The 22,950-nt window shown below is 38.1% G+C and overlaps 1 protein-coding gene across 6 annotated transcripts in view; it reads right to left on the reverse strand.

Annotated features, from left to right (window-relative positions):
- ALMS1 (ALMS1 centrosome and basal body associated protein) overlaps window positions 1-22,950 on the reverse strand; it is a 189,094-nt gene that overhangs the window by 92,614 nt on the left and 73,530 nt on the right. For 5 of the 6 annotated variants that reach the window (XM_055539647.1, XM_055539646.1, XM_055539644.1 and 2 more), the window contains one exon: window positions 21,958-22,091. In XM_055539647.1, coding sequence (XP_055395622.1) covers window positions 21,958-22,091 — 134 coding nt within the window. The remainder of the gene's footprint in view (window positions 1-21,957; window positions 22,092-22,950) is intronic. The other variant, XM_055539645.1, reaches the window with a different exon arrangement.

Below are 22,950 nucleotides of genomic sequence, written 5' to 3' on the forward strand. Positions count from 1 at the left end.
CTATGAAGGAAGCCCACAGTAAAGAGGGAATTCAACAGTAAAGATAATAAAATTTTAAAATGGTCAAAAGATCTGAATAGAGATGTTTCTGCAAAGAATATCAACAAATGACAAGCACATGAAAAGATGTTCAATATCATTAATTATTAGGAAAATAAAAAACATGATGATACCACTTCATACTCATCAGAATAATTATAAACAAAAAGAAAATAGCTTAAAAGGATATGGAGAAACTAGAACTCTCATATACTGATGACAGGAATGTAAAATAGTACAGTTACTTTGAAAAACACCATATTAGTTCCTTGAGATGTTAAACAGAGTTACCACAATGTCCTGGCAATTCCACTCCTAGGTATACAGCCAAGAGGTATGAGACACGTGTACCCCAGTGTTCATCGCAGCACTGTTTATAATAGCCAGGACATGAAAGCAACTTAGATGTCCATCAGCAGACGAATGGATAAGAAAGCTGTGGTACATATACACAATGGAATATTACTCAGCCATTAAAAAGAACGCGTTTGAATCAGTTCTAATGATGTGGATGAAACTAATGAGCCTATTATACAGAGTGAAGTAAGTCAGAAAGAAAAACACCAATACAGTATACTAACGCATATATATGGAATTTAGAAAGATGGTACCGATAACCCTACATGCAAAACAGCAAAAGAGACACAGATGTATAGAACAGTCTTTTGGACTCTGTGGGAGAAGGCGAGGGTGGGATGATCTGAGAGAATAGCATTGAAACGTGTATTATCATATGTGAAACAGGTCACCAGTCCAGGTTCAATGCATGAGACAGGGTGCTCAGGGCTGGTGCACTGGGATGATCCAGAGGGATGGGATGGGGAGGGAGGTGAGAGGGGGGTTCAGGATGGGGAACACATGTACACCCATGGCTGATTCATGTCAATGTATGGCAAAAACGACTACAATGTTGTAAAGTAATTAGCCTCCAATTAAAATAAATTAAAAAAAATGTCCAATCAAAACCTCTTTATACCAGCACCATGCACAACAGCCAAAAGTGGAACCAAATGTCTATCAACTATTGAATGGATAAATAAAATATATCTATACAGTGGTATATTATTTGGCAATTAAAAGTACTTAAGTACTGATTCATGCTACTATGCAACATGCATGAATCTCAAAATTGTTATGCTAAGTAAAAAAAGCAGCCACAAAAGATCGTGTATTATAGGACTCCATTTATATGAAATATCCAGAACAGGCAAATCCATAAGGAAAGATAGTAGATTACTGGTTCTAGTAAGAGAGGAATGGGGGTAGAATAGTAAAAAAAAAAAAAAAAAGTTCTAACATTTAGCTATTGGATAATTCTGTAAATAAAGAAAAAACCACTGAATTATATATTTTAAATGAGCGATTATTACTGTGTATATATTATAGTGAGATAAAGCTGTTAAAAAGTAGTTTATTCTCTGTGAGCCTCTGTTTGTTAAGTGCATTTGTATTATTTCTTTTTAGATTCCATATATAAGGGATGTCATATGATATTTCTTCTTTGTCTGACTTACTTCACTCAGTATGATAATATCTAGGTCCATCCATGTTGCTGCAAATAACATTATTTCACTCTTTTTAATGGCTGAGTAAGACTCTATTATATGTATATGTGTGTGTGTATACACACACACACACACACACACACACACACACATACATATATACCACATGGTTGCTGAGTGGGGAAGGATGGGGGGAAAGGATAGTTAGGGAGTTTGGGATGGACATGTACTCACTGCTACATTTAAAATAGAAAACCAACAAGGACCTACTATATATATATAGCACATGGAACGCTGCTCAGTGTTATGTGGCAACTGAAAAGGAGGGGAGTTAGGGGAAGAATGGATTCATGCATACGTATGGCTGAGTCCTAGGGCTGTTCACCTCAAACTATCACAGCATTATTAATTGGTTATAGCCCAATACAAAGTTAAAAAGTTTTTTTTTTTTTAAGTACAGTTTAGCTAATATATGTCCTTTATGAATTTCCAGAGACTATTTCTCCATTAAAATTTCTACCTAACAGAGCTATTTGAGTTTTATCAGATTATTCTCTTATTGTTCAGTTTAATATCACAAATCACAGACCTCATGTAACAAACCAGAAAGAAAATAACAGTTCTCCCCTGTCACATAAAACAAACAAAACTAAACACAAACATACACATACACACACGCATAGCCACACAAACACAGTCATCAAGCACTAAAAGTAAAAATCTACTCTCTACAAACAAATGAAACATGGATTACTATTTCATGCAAAACTCCCCTGAGGAAATTTCCTCACAGTCCAGTGGTTAGGACTCTGTGGACTTTCTTGGTAGTCCGGTGTTTAAGAATATTCCTCCCAGTGCAGGGGACATTGGTTTGATCCTCGATTCAGGAAAATTCCACCTGCTGCAGGGCAACTGAACTGATGCTCTGGAGCACACCCTAGAGCCAGTGCTCAGTAACAATGAGAAGTCACTGACTCAATGGACGTGAATTTGAGCAAATTCCGAGATAACGTGGAGGATAGCGGAGTCTGGCATGCTGCAGTCCACGGGGTCACAAAAAGTCAGACGAGACTGAACAACAATAATAGCACTAAACAATCTGCATCTGCTTAAACCTCTGGATGCAGAAGGACAACTGTGAAATTACATGTGAATTTTCAGCTGAATGGAGCCAGGTCAGACTCCCTAACCTCTGTATTTTTCAAGGAGCAACTGTACTGTGTCTCAGTGTGGGGAACTTTTTCTGTTTACCCTGCTCAAAGTTAATTAACCTTCTTGGATGTATATTTTCTATCAAATTTGGAAAGTTTTCAACAATTACTTCATTAAATATTATTTCTGTGCCTTTTCTCTTTTCTTTCCCCCTGGGACCTCCATTATACACATGTTGGTATGCTGGTGGTATCTCACAGCTCTGGTCATTTTTTTTCATTCTTTTCTCTTTCTGGGTTTTCAAAGTTGCCAATCTCAACTGATGTATTTTTAAATTCACTGATTCTCTGTTTGCCTGCTCAAATGTGCTACTAAAACCTGCCAGTGGATTTTTCCTTTCAGTTATTGTATTTTCAGCTCCAGAATTTCAATTTGGATCCTTTTTATAATTGTTGGATATCCCTTTTTTGACATCTCTTTGGTGAGATAGCTTTTTCTTGGTTGTCATCAGTGTGTTGACCATAGCTTCTTTAGCTCTTTGAGCACCTTTAAAATCTTTTTTTATAATTCCTGGGCTTCCTCAGGGACAGTTTTTATTAATTACTGTTGACTTTTGAACAACTTGGATTTGAACTGTGAGGGTCCACTTATGTGATTATTTTGCAACAGTAAATATCAATACTATAGTCCATCAATGGTTTGTGGTTGAATCCACAGATGGGATTAACAAAAAAAAATCACAGAAATGGAGAACTGAGTAAAGTTATATGGGAATTAATCCCTGCATAGTGTTACTGTAAACTGTATTTTCCCCCTGACAACAGCCATATTCTGTTTCTTTAAGCATGTCATGATTTGTTGACAACTGGACATATCAAATACAGGGTGGCAACTCTGGATACCAGATTCTCTCCCACAGCTGGAATTTGGTGCTGCTGCTTGCTGTGGGTAATTGTTTTGTACATTCTTTGTGTGTGGCACTGAAGTCTTGTTAGCTTTGCTCAACTGTGAGCTATTATCTTGACAGAGTTTCCATAAACATCCACAGCCAAAAAGAAAAAAGAAAACAACTTTCCCCAGTCTGTACTGACTTTATGTTGAAGCATTCCAACAGTTAGCCAGCTCTGTACTTTCATTTACAGCCTGTGCAATGCAAGTCTGAAAGTTTAGCCAGAGATGAAAGCTTAAGGTCTTCTTGGGCCTTTTCTGAGAATGAGTCCAGCTTTGGGCAAGCACATGGCCTCAACTCCCCAGTATAAGCAGGACCTTTAAAAAGTCCTACTCTCCATGTGTCTCGTTTTTCAACTGCTTTCTCCCCAAGTTTTACAATGTTCCTATTGTTTATCCTGTTAACCCTAGCCCCACTCTGCTACAGTCGATACTCCGGCCAAACACTGGCAGGGAAGTTGTTTCATCCTCAGAAAAGCTCTTGGTTGAGTGCAAGCCGCCACACTGGTCCTTCAGGGAGTTGTAAGACAGGCTGAAACACCTCCTAACAATTTTTTAAGAGTAGGGTTTGTATTGCACCCTCTGTAAGTGCTGACCCGCATTAGGAGTGTGGTCTGCAATCCTCAAAGCTACTGCAGACTGGGGGATGGTGAGGCAGGTGATTGAAGAAGCCTCAGTCAGTGTTCTCCTATAGAACAATTGCTCTTTACTTCAGTAATCCTTCCCTAGTTTTTTATTTTTAAGTTCTGACTAGATTCCAGAGATCTACAAAAATTGGTTCTGATAGATTTTGCGAGCTTGTTATTTTTGTGCAGAAATGGAGCCTTGGAGTTCCCTACTTGATCATTTATGGCAACATCACTTACAAATGTTTTATATGTATAAAAAAAGAGTATTGATCTTTGATTATGTGACTGCTAATTTCAAATACATATTTTTTTTTTTATCATATTGAGGCATTACTGGCCTACTCTAGAGAAATATTTTTAACTGGGAACAGATTTTTTACTTTTTATTTTTATTCCCAAATATCTTTTTGGAACACAATGAAATAACTACAGTTTTCCTGCTATGTAAAACATGTTTATAAATTTCCTAAGACTGAACTATCTGCTTTGCTGGCTTAAGCTCTACTTGCTCATGATACATTATTGATACTGAATACCAAATATTAATATTTACTTTAAATATTTTTCATCTATTTGCCACATTAGATTCTTTAATATAAAACATATATTGTGCTAAGAACACTTAATACAAGATACACCCTGTTGACAGAGTACATCTCTTTTTTAAGTGCAAAAAGGAGTATTATTAACTATAAGCACCATATTGCAGAGCAGGTATCTCTCTAGGATTTATTTTATATAATTGAAACTATATGCCCACTGAACACCAACTTCCTACTTATTATTCCCCACAGCCCTGACAACCACCATTCTACTCTGTTTTTATGAGTTTGGCCATTTTGGAAATCCCATATATGCAGAATCATGCAGTTGTCCTTCTGTACCTGGCTTATTTCACTTAGCATAATGTCTTCCACATTAATTCATGCTGACGCATATGGCAGGATATCCTTCTTTTTAATGGCTATGTATTTACCATTTTATTTATCCATCAATATACTGCTTCCCTGGTGGCTCAGACCGTAAAGAATGTGCCTGCAATGTGGGAGACCTGGGTTCGATCCCTGGGTTTGGAGGATCTCCTGGAGAAGGGAAAGGCTACCCACTACACTATATGTTTACTGTTTATCCATCAATAAACATATAGATTATTTCCGTATCTTAACTACTGCGAAATCTTGCAAAGAACATGGGAGTGCAGATATCTCTGAGATCCTAATTTTAATTCTTTTAGGTATATACCCAAAGTAGGGATGCAGATCATATAGTGATTCTCTTTTTAACTTTTTGAAAAACCTCTACACTGTTTACTATAGTGGCTGCACAATTTTATATTTCCTCCAACAATGCACAAGGTCTTCAGATTTTTCACATCCTCTCCAACCCTTGTCTGGCATTTTGATAGCAGCCATAAGGAAAGTTAAGACCAACCTAGATAGCATATTAAAAAGCAGAGACATAACTTTGCCAACAAAGGTCTGTCTAGTCAAAGCTATGGTTTTTCTAGTAGTCATGCATGGATGTGAGAGTTGGACTGTGAAGAAGGCTGAGCACCGAAGAATTGATGCTTTTGAACTGTGGTGTTGGAGAAGACTCTTGAGAGTCCCTTGGACTGCAAGGAGATCCAACCAGTCCATCCTAAAGGAGATTGTTGTTGTTGTTTAGTTGCTCATTCGTGTTCAACCCTTTGCGACCCCATGAACAGTAGCCCCCTAGGCTCCTCTGTCCATGGGATTCTCCAGGCAAGAATAGTGGAGTGGGTTGCCATTTCCTTCTCCAGAGGATAGTCCCGACCCAGGGATCAAACCCGCATCTCCTGCACTGGCAGCTGGATTCTTTACTACTGAACCACCAGGGAAACCCAGTTAAAGCATATACCTAAAAAAATAAAAAATTATTTTTATTTTTTTAAAAGTAAATCGCAAAAGATGACAGATTGCTATCAGAAGGAAGTCTGATGCTTTTATCTCAGAGGACAATTACATTTTCCCCAACATTTTTGAGTTCCCTTACAGATTTTTAAATGTCAATCATCTTGCCTTCTAATACTCATCTGGTACTTTAGCTATAAAACCCCTTGGTACTTTAGCTATAAAACCCTTTGGTCAGAGAGAGTCCTGGCTCATTAGAGGAACACAGATGCACTAGGAGGCTGCTGGACTACACTTAACCAAGTAACTTGATATGCATATTTCAACTGAGATTTCAGTGTACAGTGAGTGCCTTCAGTGGACAGTTCATTTCTCCCAACCATACCTCCCACTAGGAAGTAGAAATAATTAACCCTGGATCCAGTGAAAGGACGGTGTGGGTGAAAATCTAAAAGGGGAGAAGAGGCATTCAGGTTGACATCAGCAACATCAGAAGATGACATCATGGTGATACAATCACACCTGGCCCTATCTCACTTTGGAGGAAGCCACCAATGAGATACTGACCCACAACAGCCCAATTACCAGTTATCACATGGGGTACTCAGAGGGCAAGCACAAAACTATAAAATGTAGATGCCTGCTATTGTTGTCCCTTTTCTGTGACTTTCATGCCATCTGAGTCATGGGCTTTCTCCACGACCCCAGGAGACAACACCAGAAAGTTACTGGAAGACCACAGCACTCACTCACAACTGAACCCCAGGATGGAGGGACGGCATATGTTGGAAGTCAGCCCAAGAAGGCCTGGGCCCAAAATGCCACCAGGTTACTAACTGAGTGATTCAAGCACTGTCTTAAATGGCACCGAAGCACAAATGCTTCAAGGCCACCTGCCTCACGCTGCCCTAATTTCACCCCTAACTGGCCACAGGATTATACAGTTCAAACCCATCTGGTAATACAAGACTAAAGATTAAATTGTCAGAAGCATATAACTAAATTTTCTTTAAATGAAGGGTACACATGTGCCTCTCATCTTTACTATTTACAATGCTGACCTCCTATGCCTTGAAGAAGGGCACCACTTAATCATTTGCGAGATTCACTCCCAGAGACCCCCAAAATTTACTGAGAATTTGAGTTAGCAACAGACACTCCCCAAAGTGCAAGCAAACCTTAATCAGAATATCCCAACTCTATGCAACCCTGTTAGACCCTATGGGCCTTCAATTCCCTTCCTCGCTGACGAGAGCAACCTACTCTAGAACGGCTCCTTCACATGCAATAGCACTTGATAATGCCCAACTCCATGATAATGCCAAACATAATGATCTGAGATGACAGAGTCTCAGCAGACGACAGCATGGGACACAACTTCATCATGAATACTGCCTCCACAATTTTCCACTATGGAAGAGGTGACACGCAGGAAAGCATGGCGGCTGATGATGGCAAGCACTTCCCAGAACTTGGTTGCCAAACTGAATGCCTAGTTATCTAAATTCCCAGCTGATGACCCATTTTCTTGGCATTTTGTAGAGTTACCCCAAGTTCTCCTTGCTTACTACATATCTCCTGCTGAGATGTGAGGTGGCACTTTGACTGTAGGCTGCTCTCCACTACACCTTTAAATTTTGATAGGTTAAGATATATGCCAAGTCTCTAAACCTTTTAAATGTCTGATTAAATGCTTCATATAATTGCTTACCCTCACCACACAATATTAGATTGATCCACATTATGTGACCTAATTGAGGGCTAGTAAATTTAATTCTGTTAAAAGGACTCCTCCCTGAGTATAGATGCTACAATCACCATAGGACTCCCTCATCACTCGCCTACATACACTCTCTCCAGAACTGCAGCCACAGGGACACCTCCCTACACAACATCAAGGGAATCTTTTCCCACTGGTTATGGAACCACTCAGGGTTCCATAATCTTCTCATTCAAGTCCTCCCACAGTCTTAATATTTTTATACAATGGGCAGAAACCAGTGCTTTTTTTTTTTCCTGAGCTGCTGTAATTGCTGAACATATTATCAAACTCAACAAAGGCTTCTTTCCTGAGTCAGTGGCCTACTTAGCTAATTTCTTGACCCTGCCCCCATTTTCCCAGTGGAAGCCATCTCATGCATCTCCATGGCTTACCCAGCTCCTCTCTATGGTGATCAACTGTTCCCATGCAACACTTTGCAGTACAGTATGTGGCATTTGGCAGGAGCCCCACATGCACTTTATAATCCACCATGTCTGTCCACGCACTAACACACTCCACCTGTGACACCACACGGTTGAACACGACCTATACCTCTCATCCCAAAGAGCACAATTCCCATGGTCTTGAGTCTCATGCTTCAGCTTCCCCAGGGGAACCCCAACTTATTTGGATATACCCAGTATAACAGTTGGTGTCCACTGTGGGTTTAGTACCCAGGAGCAAACATACATACATGGTTCCTCATTTATGCGCTTCTCCCTTCCGCAGCCACCAATGCATTTGCCTCCTTGCCAGCTCCCTGATAAGTCCTGTCTGTTCACACCAAGATAGTTAAGTCTCCCTGGGACTATCCTTACAAATCACTGAATAGGATCCCCAAAATGTCTCTTTTTAAACCACCTCATGTCAAAAATGTTCAGTACTCATTCCCATTATGTTGGGAATAGGTCTGCTACTATCCTTCATGGGAACTGAGTTAGGCACCACCACAACAGCCAAGCAACAACAAATTATTAAATTGTTAAGGCAAACACCAAACTTTCAACTCCCCTGTCTAAAAACACTGGGCTGTTACACCAAAGCCCAGCCTTAATGCAGTAACATTACAATTCTTTAGTGTAGATGGTTTTGGACAACCATTTAGCTTTAGGTTACTACTGGCCAAGGAAGGGGAACCTGCAAAGGGTACCTCTTGTTGCATGTATATTAATAATTCTGGACAAACATAGACATTTACAAATGATATCCCAATAGGTACAAGTATTTCATAATCCCACCCAAGTTTTAAATCAAATACCTACCTTAATCTTATCCATGAGGTTTATTTTCTGGGCTGAACCCCCCAAAATGGGAGATGGTTACAGACAGGATTTCAAACCACCATTTGTCTATTTATATTGTTGAGTGGCATTTTGCTTTGCTTAGATGTTTCATGTGCTGGGTGACCAAAATCCTGCCAGCAGCTTTTAATATCTCCACCATCTAGCCAGTACCCATGATTTCCCCTAAAGACTAATGCCTAGGCATCACAGGGTCAATTGTGATGAGAAAACAGCTATTCTGAGTTGCTACATAAGCATTTTACAGTATGACAACCCTGCTCACACCCAGAGCCTGGACAGGTAAGGACCTGAGCTTAGGACTCCTGTGACAAGTTCCTGCTTCCTTTTTCTCAGAGCTCCTTTCAAAATAACCACGTACAGTTGAATTCACAAAAAGGTAGCAAAATCTCCCCTGAAACGCTTTTCAACTAATATGTGCTCTTCTGCTCACTTGTGACCTGGGACAGAGGACTGCCTTTCCTAGGCTACTGGACACCCCATCCCCCTTTCTGCGATCTGTAAGAATAAACGTGACTTTACTCCCTTGTAAAGTATAGTGCCATTGTGTCTTCAATCAAAATGTTTACACTTCCTCAAAGTGAAAGCTCAGGTGCTAACACTAACAGAGCTGTATGTCAACCCCATGTGAATGGCTTGTGCCTACTAATTCATCCAGTTATAATGTGAGTATTCTTAATTTAATACAGAAGTTATAGGCCCCACAACAGAACATATTTACAAAGCAAAAGAAAATTACATGAAGAGACAGAGCAAGTATCAAACCCAGATATGGAGAAGATACTGAGATTATGAGATCAAAAATTTACAATAACTATGATTAATATGCTAAAGGCTCTAATGAATAAAGTGGAAAGCATTCATCAAGAATAAAGGGACAATATAAGCAGAAAGATGAAAATGTGAAGAAAGAATAAAAAACAGATGCTAGAGATCAAAAACACTGTAGCAGAAATGAAGAATACCTTTGAAGGAATTATTAGATTGCACAGGATTCAAGACAAGAAACCTGAGACTTAGCATTGAAACATATATATTACCATATATAAAACAGATGACCAGTGCAAGTTCGATGCATGAAGCAGGGCACTCAAAGCCAGTGCTCTGGGATAACCCAGAGGGATGAAGTGGGGAGGGAGGTGGGAGCGGGTTTCAGGATGAGGGGGACACATGTGCATCTGTGGCTAATTCATGTTGATGTTTGGCAAAAACCATCACAATATTGGAAAGTAGTAATCCTCCAATTAAAATAAATAATTAAAAAAAAAAAGATTATCTCAACAAAAACCTATGAAAATACAAAACAAGGAGAACATAGACTGAGCAGGAAAAGCAGGACAGAATCTCAAAGAACTCTAGGAAAACTACAAAAGGTTTAACATATGAGAATGAAAATACTGGACAAAGAAAAGGACAGAAAAAAATCACTGAAGCAACAATGACTAAGAATTTCCCCTAAATTAATGTCAGACACCAAACTGCAGATTCATGAAGTTCAAAGAACATCAGGCAGAGTAAATGTGAAGGAAAAAATCACTATGCCTAAGTATAATGTAACATTTACAAAGTACAGAAAATCAAAGAAAAATAAATCCTGAAAGAAGCCAGAGAGAGAAAAATCTAAAGAGAAGCAGAGAATTACTTCCAACTTTCCCACAAAACCATGTAAACAAGAAGAGACTGAAATATTAAAAATGTTAAGAGAAAAACTGCACCAGCTTAGAATTCTAAACTCTCCCTATGAAATTATCCTTCAAATTGATAAAGAAATACATTCTCAGAAAAACAAAAATTGAGGGAATTTGTTACCTGTAGGTCTGCCATATAATAACTTAACAGAAGTACTCAAGAAGAGAAAATATAGTTCAGAAACTGAGATCTACATAAAGATAGTAAGACTGTCAAAGAGGAAACAAGTAAAGGATTAAAAAAACAAACAAACAACTTCTTCTCCTTATCCTTAATTGGTCTCAGTAGCTTACTCAACAAATTTCTTGTGCATCTTTTTAAACCACAATGGCATGAAACTAGAAATCAACCACAGAAAGAAACAGAGGATAAAAACTACTACACGGAGCCTAAACAATGTGCTACAAAAAATCTTTCATTGAGTCAACAATGAAATCAAAAAGAAAATAAAAAATACCTTGAAGCAAATGACAACAAAAATATAACTACACAAAATCTACGGGATGCAGCAAAAGCAGTCTGAAGAGGGATGTTTATAGCAATATAGGCCTCATTTAAAAAAACAAGAAAAATCTCAAATAAACCAATATACAAAGCAGAAAAAGAAGAATATTCAAAACTTAAAGTCATCAAAGGAAGGGAATGATAAAGATCAGAGAGGAAAAAAATACAGATTAAAAAAAAAAATCAGTAAAAGCAACATCTGGGTTTTTCAAATGATAAAATCAAAAAACCTCTAGAAAGGCTCACCAAGAACAAAGAGGACAAAATAAAATGAAAAATAAAGGGGGGGGGGGACATAACAGAAATACAAAAATCGTAAGAATATACTACGAACAACTATAATACTTTAAGACAACAAGATGGACAACCTAGAAGAAATGGACAAGTTACTGGATATAGAGCCTGCCAAAACTGAATTAAGAAAAAACAGATAATCTGAACAGACAGTCACTAGAAGTGAAGTAGAATCTTTAACTGGGGAAAAAAAAAATTCCCTATAAACAAAAGGAAGGACCCAATGACCTTACTCGGGAATTCTACCAAACAACAAAGAAGAAAAGAACTTAAACCTACACTACTGAAACTCTTCCAAAAGCTTAAAGGGGAAGGAAGGCTCCCAAAATCATTCTATGAAACCACCACCATCACCCTAATATCAAAACCAGACACACTACCAAAAAAGAAAAATATAGGCCAATATCTTTTATAAATATAGATGTAAAAATCCTCAACAAAAGATCAGCAAACCAAACTCAACAACGCATAAAAAGGATCATACATCATGACCAAGTTGGATTAATACCAGGGTCACAAGGATGGTTCAACATATGCAAATCAATCAATGTGATATACTATATCAACAAAAGAAAAGACCAAAACCTCATGCTGCTGTTGCTGCTAAGTCGCTTCAGTCGTGTCCGACTCTGTGCGACCCCATGGACTGCAGCCTACCAGGCTTCTCCGTCCATGGGATTCTCCAGGCAAGAACACTGTAGTGGGTTGCCATTTCCTTCTCCAATGCATGAAAGTGGAAAGTCAAAGTGAAGTCGCTCAGTCGTGTCTGACTCTTAGTGACCCCATGGACTGCAGCCTACCAGGATCCTCCATCCATGGGATTTTCCGGGCAACAGTACTGGAGTGGGGTGCCATTGCCACCTCATGCTAAACAGATGCAAAAAATTCAACATCCATTTATGATAAAAACTCTCACCAAAGTGAGTATAAAGGGAAGATACATCAACATAATAAAAGCCACTTATGACAAACCCACAGTCAACATAATGCTCAACAGTGAAAACCTAAAAGCCATCTTGCTAAATTCTGGAACAAAACAAGGATGCCTACTCTTACCACTTCTATTCAACACAGTATTAGAAATCCTAGATACAGCAATCAGATGAGAAAAAGAAATAAAAGGTTTCCAAATTGAAAAGTAAGAGGTAAAATTATCATTAGATGCAGATGACATGATAGTCTATATAGAATACCCTAAAGACTCCACAAAAAAACTATTAGAACTAATAAATGAACTCAGCAAGTCGGCAGAATACAAGATTTATATACACATACACACACACACACACACACACACATAAATCTGCTGCATTATTTCACATTAAACTATGAAATGCTAGAGAGAGAAAGTAAAAACGGAATCCTATTCCAAACTGAATCAAAGAAAATAAGCTTCAGAAATCAAACAAATGGGGTATTGGGACAAAACCAGACATACAGATCAACAGAACAGAATAGAGAGCCCAGAAATAAACCCAGAAACCTACACTCAATTAGCCTTCAAAAGAGGAGGTTAAAAGCTACAATGGAGAAAAGACAGTCTTTTCAGCAAGTAGTGTTGGGAAAAAGGGACAGCCTCACATTAACCAATAAAGTTAGAACAGTCCATCACACCAAAAATAAACCCAAAATGACCTAGAGGCTTAACTTCTAGAAGAGAACACTCCCTGAAAAAAAAAAACAAAAACACAGCAACATTTTCTTAGATCAGGCTTGCAAGACAAAAGAAATAAAAGCAAATTTAAACAAACAGGGCCTAATCAAATTTATAAGCTTTTCCACAGCAAAGAGACCGTAACCAAAATGAAAACAACCTATGGACTGGGAGAAAATATCTGCAAATGATGCATCAAAAAAGATATTAATTTCTAAAACATAGTAATAAAAATCAGTATCAAACAAACAAACCAATCAAAAAAACTGGGAGAAGACCTAAATAGACATTTCTACAAAGACATATACATGGCCAGAGGCATATGAAAATATACTCAACATCCTAATTAGAGAAATGCAAATCAAAACTACAATGACCTCACAACAGTCAGAATGGCCATCACCAAAAATTTTACAAACAATAAATACCGCACAAGCTGCAGAGAAAAGGGAACCCTCCTACACTGGTCTTGAAATTTAAATTGGTGTGGCCACTATGGAAAACAACAAGGACTTTCCTTTAAAAACAGAGTTACCATATGATCCAACAACCCCTCACTTGGGTATATGTCCAGAAAGATGAAAACTCGAATTCAAAAAGACATATAAACCTCAATTTTCATAGCAGCACTATTTACAATACATGGAAGCAACCTAAGTGTCCACAGACAGATGAAGGGATAAAGATGTGGCACGCGTGTGCACACACACACACACACAGAAATATTACTTGACCACCAAAAAGAATGAAATATTGTCCTTTTCAGCAACATGAATAAACCTAAAGATTACCATACTAAGTGAAGTAAGTCAGACGAGAAAGACAAATATCATATGGTACAACTTACATGTTAAATCTAAGAAATAATAGAAATGAACATACAAAACAGAAACAGACTCAAAGACATAGAAAACAAACTTACAGTTACCAAAGGGGAAAGGAGGAGAGGAGGGATAAAATAAGAGTATGGGATTAACACATCACTATATAGAAACTATATAAAAAACAAGGGTTTACTGCATAGTACAGGGAATTATATTCAGTATCTTATAATAACCTACAATAGGAAAGAGTCTGAAAAAGATTCCATAATGCAAACATATAATGAAGATATATGAATTATTTTACAGTACACCTGAAATTAACACAATATTCTAAGTTAACTAGAATTCCCCCAAATTTTTCTAATAAATTAAAAAATAAATGCCCAGAAATAAGAAAACAAGTAAATGAAGGTGTATCTATGAGATACTATACTCTACTACACTGTAGCTCAAACTATGTATGGTCTGTGGGCTGAATCCAGTCAACTGCCTATTTATTTTTTGTCTTCATAATATCTGAGTCAGACATGACTCAGCAATTGAACTGAACTTCATTATATACTACTGTAAATAATTGAGTAAATTTTAAAATTCTTTTGGAGATGGGAGGGAAAATGGTAGCAATGATAAAAGAAATAAAACAAAAGAATTGGGGCTGTTCTTTACTGGAAAGTAATCGTACTACCTATGAAATGTTGTAGTGTTATTTGAAAGTATACCTGAACTGGGTACAAACATAATTTACAAATTCTAGGACAATTACAAAAAAAAAATTTTTTTTAAAGAAAAACCTATAACATATATGCTAAGAAATGAGCAAAAATGTACTCACATAGATGCTCAACTAAAATCATGAAAGGCATCCACCAGAGGGCAGATAGCACAAGTAAAACTACAATTCTGCAGCCCATGGAACACAAACTGCAACAACAAAAACTTAGTAAAAATGAGATGGCAGAGGAATTTGTCCCAGATGAAGGAACAGGATGATACCCCAGAAAAACAACTAAGAGGAAACGGCCAGCCTACTGGAAAAAGAATTCAGAATAATGATAGTGAAGATCATCCAAGATTTCAGGAAAACAATGGACGCAAAGATTGAGAAGATGCAAGAAATGTTCAACAAAGACCTAAAAAACTGAAGAACAAACAGAGATGAACAATACAATAACTGAAATGAAAAATACACTACAAGGAATCAATAGCAGAGAAAGTGAAGCAGAAAAACGGATATGTGACCTGGACGACAGAACAGCAGAAATCACTCCTCAGAAAAGAATAAAGAAAAAAATAAAAAATGAAAAGAAATGAAGACAGTCAAAGGGACCTCTGTGATAACATTAAATGCACCAATGTTCATTTATAGGAGTTCCAGAAGGAGAAGAGAAAGGCACTGAGAAGATATTTGAAGAGATAATAGCTGAAAAGACAAAGAAAAAATACTTAAAGCAACAAGGGAATAACAACCAATACAAGAGAATTACCATTATAAGCTGAAACTCTGCAGGCCAGAGTTTAATATATATTAAACTCAATATATACATTTAAGTGATCAAAGTGGCACAATATATTTAGGGTGATGAAAGGGAAGAACTCGCAACCAAGAATGCTCTACCCAGTGAGGCTCTCACACAGACTTGATGGAGAAATCAAAAGCTTTACAGAGAAGCAAAAGCTAAGAGAATTCAACACCACCAGACCAGCTTTGCAACAAGCGCTAAAGGAACTTCTCTAGGCGGGAAAAGACCAGAAACTTAAAACAACCTTGTACATTATACAGACAACTATACCAAAACCTTATGGCGAACAGCAAAGACAAAAACTACAACAGATACACACACAAAAGAGAAAGAGCAACCCCAGCATAACATTAAAGATGGTGCTCAAACAAGAGACAGGAACAAAAGAGGAGGGGAAGAAAAATACCCTCCAAAAACAAACCCAAAACACTTAGCAAAATGGCAAGAGGAATATATATACCAATAACTATATCAAATGTAAATGAATTAAATGCTTCAACCAAAAGACACAGACTGCCTGAACAGATAAAAAAAAAAGACCCCTATAAAGAGCTTCACAACCCAGATAATCACGATGATGTGATCACTCACCTAGAGCCAGACATCCTGGAATGTGAAGTCAAGTGGGTATTTGAAAGCATCACTACAAACAAAGCTAGTGGAGGTGATGGAATTCCAGTTGAGCTATTCCAAATCCTGAAAGATGATGCTGTGAAAGTGCTGCACTCAACATGCCAGCAAATTTGGAAAACTCAGCAGTGGCCACAGGACTGGAAAAGGTCAGTTTTCATTCCAATCCCAAAGAAAGGCAATGCCCAAGAATGCTCAAACTACCACACAATTGCACTCATCTCACATACTACTAAAGTAATGCTCAAAATTCTCCAAGCCAGGCTTCATCAATACATGAACCGTGAACTTCCAGATGTTCAAGCTGGTTTTAGAAAAGGCACAGGAACCAGAGATCAAATTGCCAACATCCACTGGATCATCAAAAAAGCAAGACAGTTCCAGAAAAACATCTATTTCTGCTTTATTGACTATGCCAAAGCCTTTGACTGTGTGGATCACAATAAACTGTGGAAAATTCTGAAAGAGATGGGAATACCAGACCACCTGACCTGCCTCTTGAGAGACCTGTATGCGGGTCAGGAAACAACAGTTTGAACTGGACATGGAACAACAGACTGGTTCCAAATAGGAAAAGGAATACGTCAAGGCTGTATCTTGTCACCCTGCTTATTTAACTTATATGCAGAGTACATCGTGAGAAACGCTGAGCTGAAAAAACCACAAGCTGGAATCAAGATTGCCGGGAGAAATATCAATAACCTCAGATATGCAGATGACACGACCTTTATGGCAGAAAGTGAAGAGGAACTAAAAAGCCTCTTGATAAAGGTGAAAGAGGAGAGTGAAAAAGGTGGCTTAAAGCTCAACATTTAGAAAACAAAGATCATGGCATCTGGTCCCACCACTTCATGGGAAATAGATGGGGAAACAGTGTCAAACATTATTTTTGGAGGCTCCAAAATCACTGCAGATGGTGATTGCAGCCATGAAATTAAAAGATGCTTACTCCTTGGAAGGAAAGTTATGACCAACCTATATAGCATATTGAAAAGCAAAGACATTACTTTGCCAACAAAGGTCTGTCTAGTCAAGGCTATGGTTTTTCCTGTGGTCATGTATGGATTTGAGAGTTGGACTGTGAAGATAGCTGAGTGCCAAAGAATTGATGCTTTTGAACTGTGGTGTTGGAGAAGAATCTTGAGAGTCCCTTGGATTGCAAGGAGGTCCAAACAGACCATCCTAAAGGAGATCAGTCCTGGGTGTTCACTGGAAGGAATGATGCTGAAGCTGAAACTCCCAATACTTTGGCCAGAGTTGACTCACTGGAAAGACCCTGATGCTGGGAGGGATTGGGGGCAGGAGGAGAAGGGGACGACAGAGGATGAGATGGCTGGATGGCATCACCGACTCGATGTACATTAGTCTGAGTGAACTCCAGGAGTTGGTGATGGACAGGGAGGCCTGGCATGCTGTGATTCGTAGGGTCGCAGAGAATCGGACATGACTGAGCAACTGAACTGAACTGAACTGAACTGAAAAGTTGTCTATAAGAAACCCACTTCAGGGACTTCCCTGCTGGCACATTAGATAAGAATTTGCCTGCCGATGCAGGGGACACAGGTTCAATCCCTCATCCAGGAACATCCCACATGCCAAGGGGCAACTAAGCCCATGCGCCACAACTACTGAGCCCACATGCCACAACTACTGAAGCCTATGCTCTGCAATGAGAGTAGCTCCCACTCTCTACAACTAGACAAAGTCTGTGTGCAGCAACAGAGACCCAGCACAGCCAAAAATAAATAATTATTATTTTTTTTTTTAAAAAGAGACCTCACTTCAGACATAGGGATATGTACACACTGAAAGTGAGGGGAAGGAAAAACATATTCCAGGCTAATGGAACTCTAAAGGGTGGAGTTGCAATGCTCCTATCAGACAAAACAGTCTTTAAAACAAGGACTACTAAAACAAAGGTCACTACATAATAATCAAGGGACCAATGCAAGAATTAAGATATAACAATTATAAATATATATGCATCCAACACAGGAGCACCTCAATATATATAGCAAATACTAACAGCCATGAAGGGAGAAATCAATAGTAACACAACAATAGTGGGAGACTTTGTAACACCCCACTTTCATCAATGCACAGACCATCCAGAGAGAAATCAGTAAGGAAACACAAGCCTTAAATGATACATGAAATCAGATGGATTTGATAATTATAGAGCATTCTATCCCAAAGAAGCAGAATAAACATTCCTTTCATGTCCACACAGAATAGCCTCAGTAATGATCACAATCTGTGCTACAAAGGGAGCCGTGGGTAAATTTTAGAGGACTCAAGTTATATCAAGCATCTTTTCCAACCACAACTGAGATTAAAAATAAACTACAAGAAAAAGAAACTATAAAACAACACAAACAGGTGGAGACTAAACTGTTTGCTAATAAACAGCCAATGGATCACTGAAGAAATCAAAGAGGAACTCAACGGCTTCCCTGGTAGTCCAGTTGTTACGAATCTGTCTGCCAATGCAAGGGACACGGGTTTGATCCCTGGTCCAGGAAGATACCACATGCTGCACAGCAACTAAGCCCATAAGCCACAATTAGTGAGTCTGCACTCTAGAACCCGCAAACGGGAACCACTGAGCCCACGTGCTGCAATTATTGCTCTGCGACAAGAAGCCACCACACTGCAATGAAGAGTGGCCCTCGCTTGCTGCAACTAGTGAAAGCCTGTGCTCAGCAACAAAGACCCAGTCCATCAAAATAAATAACTTTTTTTTTAAAAGAAGAACTCAAAAAATACGTAGAGACAAGTGAAAATGAAATCACTGCAACCCAAAATCTGTGCAATGCAGCAAAAGGAGTTTTAAAAGGAAACTTTACAGCAATATAATCTTATCTTAAAAAAACAAAAAATCTGAAATAACCTAACCTCACACCTGAAACAACTAGAGAAAGAAGAAACAAAACATAAAATTAGTAGGAGGAAAGAAAGCATAGAGATCAGACCAGAAATAAATGAAACAGAGACAAAGGAAACAACAGCAAAGATACATGAAGCTAAAAGCTAGTTCTTTGAAAATATAAACAAAATCGATTAACCTTTACTACTGCTGCTGCTGCTAAGTCGCTACAGTTGTGCCGACTCTATGTGACTCCATAGACGGCAGCCCACCAGGCTCTGCCGTCCCTGGGATTCTCCAGGCAATAACACTGGAGTGGGTTGCCATCTCCTTCTCCAATGCATGAAAGTGAAAAGTGAAAGTGAAGTCACTCAGTCGTGTCCAACTCTTTGCGATCCCATGGACTGCAGCCTACCAGGTTCCTCCGTCCATGGGATTTTCCAGGCAAGAGTACTGGAGTGGGATGCCATCGCCTTCACCGAACCTTTACTATACTCATCAATTAAAAAACAGACAGGATTCCAATCAATAAAATCAGAGATGAAGAAGGATAAGTTACAAATGACACCACAGATATACAAAGGATCATAAGAGACTTTTACCAGCAACTGTATACAAATAAAATGGACAACCTGAAAGAAATGGACAAATTCTTAGAAAGGTACAATCAGAGTTGGACTGTGAAGAAAGCTGAGCACCGAAGAATTGATGCTTTTGAACTGTGGTGTTGGAGAAGACTCTTGAGAGTCCCTTGGACTGCAAGGAAATCCAACCAGTCCATCCTAAAGGAGATCAGTCCTGAGTGTTCTTTGGAAGGACTGATGCTAAAGCTGAAACTCCAGTACTTTGGCCACCTCATGTGAAGAGCTGACTCATTGGAAAAGACTCTGATGCTGGGAGGGATTGGGGGCAGGAGGAGAAGGGGACGACAGAGGATGGGATGGCTAGATGGCATCACTGACTCGATGGACATGAGTTTGAGTGAACTCCGGGAGCTGGTGATGGACAGAGAGGCCTGGCGTGTTGCAATTCATGGGGTCACAAAGAGTAGGACACAACTGAGCGACTGAACTGACTGAACTGAACTGAAGGGAAACAAAAGCAAAGATAAGCAAATGGACTACATCAAACTAAAAAGCTACCACACAGCAAAGGGAACTACTAATAAAACAAAAAGGCAGCCTACTGAATAGTAGATATCTGCAAACAATGAATGTATCTAACAAGGGATTAATATCCAACATATACAAAGAATTCATACAACTCAATTAAAAAATTCAGACAACTCAGTGAAAAAATGGGCAAAGCATATGAATGACATTTTCGTAAAAAAAGACACATAGATGGCTAACAGACACACAAAAGAATGCTCAACATCACTAATCATCAGGGAAATGTAAATTTTAAAAAGTCACTAAAATATCAACTCATACTTGTTAGAATGGTTATGAAAAGGACAACATATAAGACGTATTGATGAGGATATGAAGAAAAAGGAACACTTGCACACTGCTGTTGGGAATGTAAATTGGTGCAGCCACTATGGAAAACAGAACGGAGGTTCCTCACAAAATTAAAAATATAACCAAAATCACATGAGCCATCAATTAACTTATGTGTATTTTTCCAAAGAAAATGAAGCACTAATTCAAAAAGATATATGCACCCCTATATGCATTTCATCATTATTTCTAATAGTCAAGATATGGAAGTAATCTAAGTATGTACATACATATACACCACATGGTTAATATACCACAAAAAAGAATGAAATCTTGCCATTTGAAACAACATGGATGGACTTAGAGGGTACTACAGTAAGTAAAATAAGTCAAAACAGACTAATACTGTATGATTTCGATTACATGGGGAATCTAGAAAATAAATGGACAGACGTAACGAAACAGAAATAGTCTCATGGACAGAACAAACAAGTGGTTGCCAGAGGGAACCACTGGCAGGAAGGGAAGAGCAAAATAGGTGAGGAAGGCTAAGATGTACAAAATAAATGAGTCATGGGGATGAAATGTACAGCATAGAGGGAATATATCAGCATGTAAAATTAAAATCCAATCTAATTTATACTTTAAAAAACTGATAACCTTTTCAAAACTGATGAGCTATGTAAAATTAAAATCCAATCTAATTCATAGTTTCAAAAACTGATAAACTTTCCAAAACTGATGAGCCAAATAATTATGCTATATCACTGACAATTTTCTAAGACACTGTATGAATTAAGTCATTAAGTGTACATATCTGATAGCTATATCAATTTTTATAGAATTAATAATAGCAGTTATCGATTTAAAATAGATAACCAACAGGTCCTACTGTATAGCACAGGGAACTCTGCTCAGTGTTGTGTGGCAGCCTGGATAGGAGGGGAGTTTGGGGGAGAATGGATACATGTACACAACACTGTTAACTGGCTATACTTCAATATAAAATTAAAAGTTAAAATAGTAACAGTTGTCAATTATTGAGTACTACCTAGATATCACACACCCCAGCATTTTATAGGCATTATCTCATGTAAGCCATTGCAAAACCCTGTAAGAGAGATATGTCCCATTACTATTCGTAATAGCAGACAAAATCTATAGAATCAAATTCTTAAATCTTAACTTTTGAAGACTTAAGACTCCCAACACTTTAGCCAAAGACTATCAGTGACTCAGCAGGAGTCATCAATGCCCAGGTAAGAGATTCAAATTACACACCCTTTCTGTCACATTTTGTCTCTTAATTTTTACATTTCTTTTATACCTTGGACAAGTCAGTTGTTCTCCCTTGACCAAACAACTTTGCTTTGATCTCTTCTACTTTTCTCCTGTCATCTTCATTTAATTCTGAAATGGAGTAGCCATAGTCATGAGCCATATTAAACTTCAGATTCCAGGCTGGAGAGAAAAGATAAAAGCATTCGAGACAATACAGTGCAAAACTATCAGTGATTACAAGAGCAGAGATCATCATCAATATAGCCAGTTTAATGCCTACCACAGTGCTTAGTAAACAGTGTGCACTCTCAGTTTTATAGCAAACTATTCAAAGTTCTTGACAGAGATAATTTCACTGAAAAGTCAGATTTAAAAACAAATAAAAACATATTCTACAGACATTTCTCCCATGAGGCCACTTGAAATATAGTATTTAGCCAATTTCATCTTAATCTTCCTTCCAATCAAAAGAGTCCCTTTGTCTCCCCTATTAGCTCCTGCTACAGTCTTTGCCACTTCCACAGTTGTTAATATTTTAAAATAATAAATAAAACCTGGGAGTTTCTGGAGAATCAAAATAAGCACAAGTGATCAAAAGAATGGCATAGGAAGCTGACCTCAAGAGACTTCCAGGTAGGCCCGAATTGCTTAAAAGTTGCCTTCCAAAATATATTTATTCACTGTGTTATCATAAAGATTTTTTTTCTTTTTTAATGGAATTCTACAATTTAGAGATTAATGGAATTTAACTCTAACCCAAGTTTTAGTGTTAAATACTTTCATTCAGTTTTTCCTAATGTCTATCTAAGATCTGCTTTAAGAATCTTATTAGAGAAGAGGATAGAAAATATACATAAGTTTTATGAAACACAGTGACTTAGAGAGTCAAATACTCTAATGAGTATTTTATTGCCTCCACAATGAGGACAGTACAATGAAAAGATTAGGAAAACATTCAAGCTTTAGAAGTTTGGAAACCCAAATTTTCTTACTTTTCTTCAGACATCAGAACTTCCAGTTCCTTAAGACCTCAAACTAG

The sequence above is a fragment of the Bubalus kerabau genome, chromosome 11 (genome assembly GCF_029407905.1).
Source record: "Bubalus kerabau isolate K-KA32 ecotype Philippines breed swamp buffalo chromosome 11, PCC_UOA_SB_1v2, whole genome shotgun sequence".
Lineage (NCBI taxonomy): Eukaryota > Metazoa > Chordata > Mammalia > Artiodactyla > Bovidae > Bubalus > Bubalus kerabau.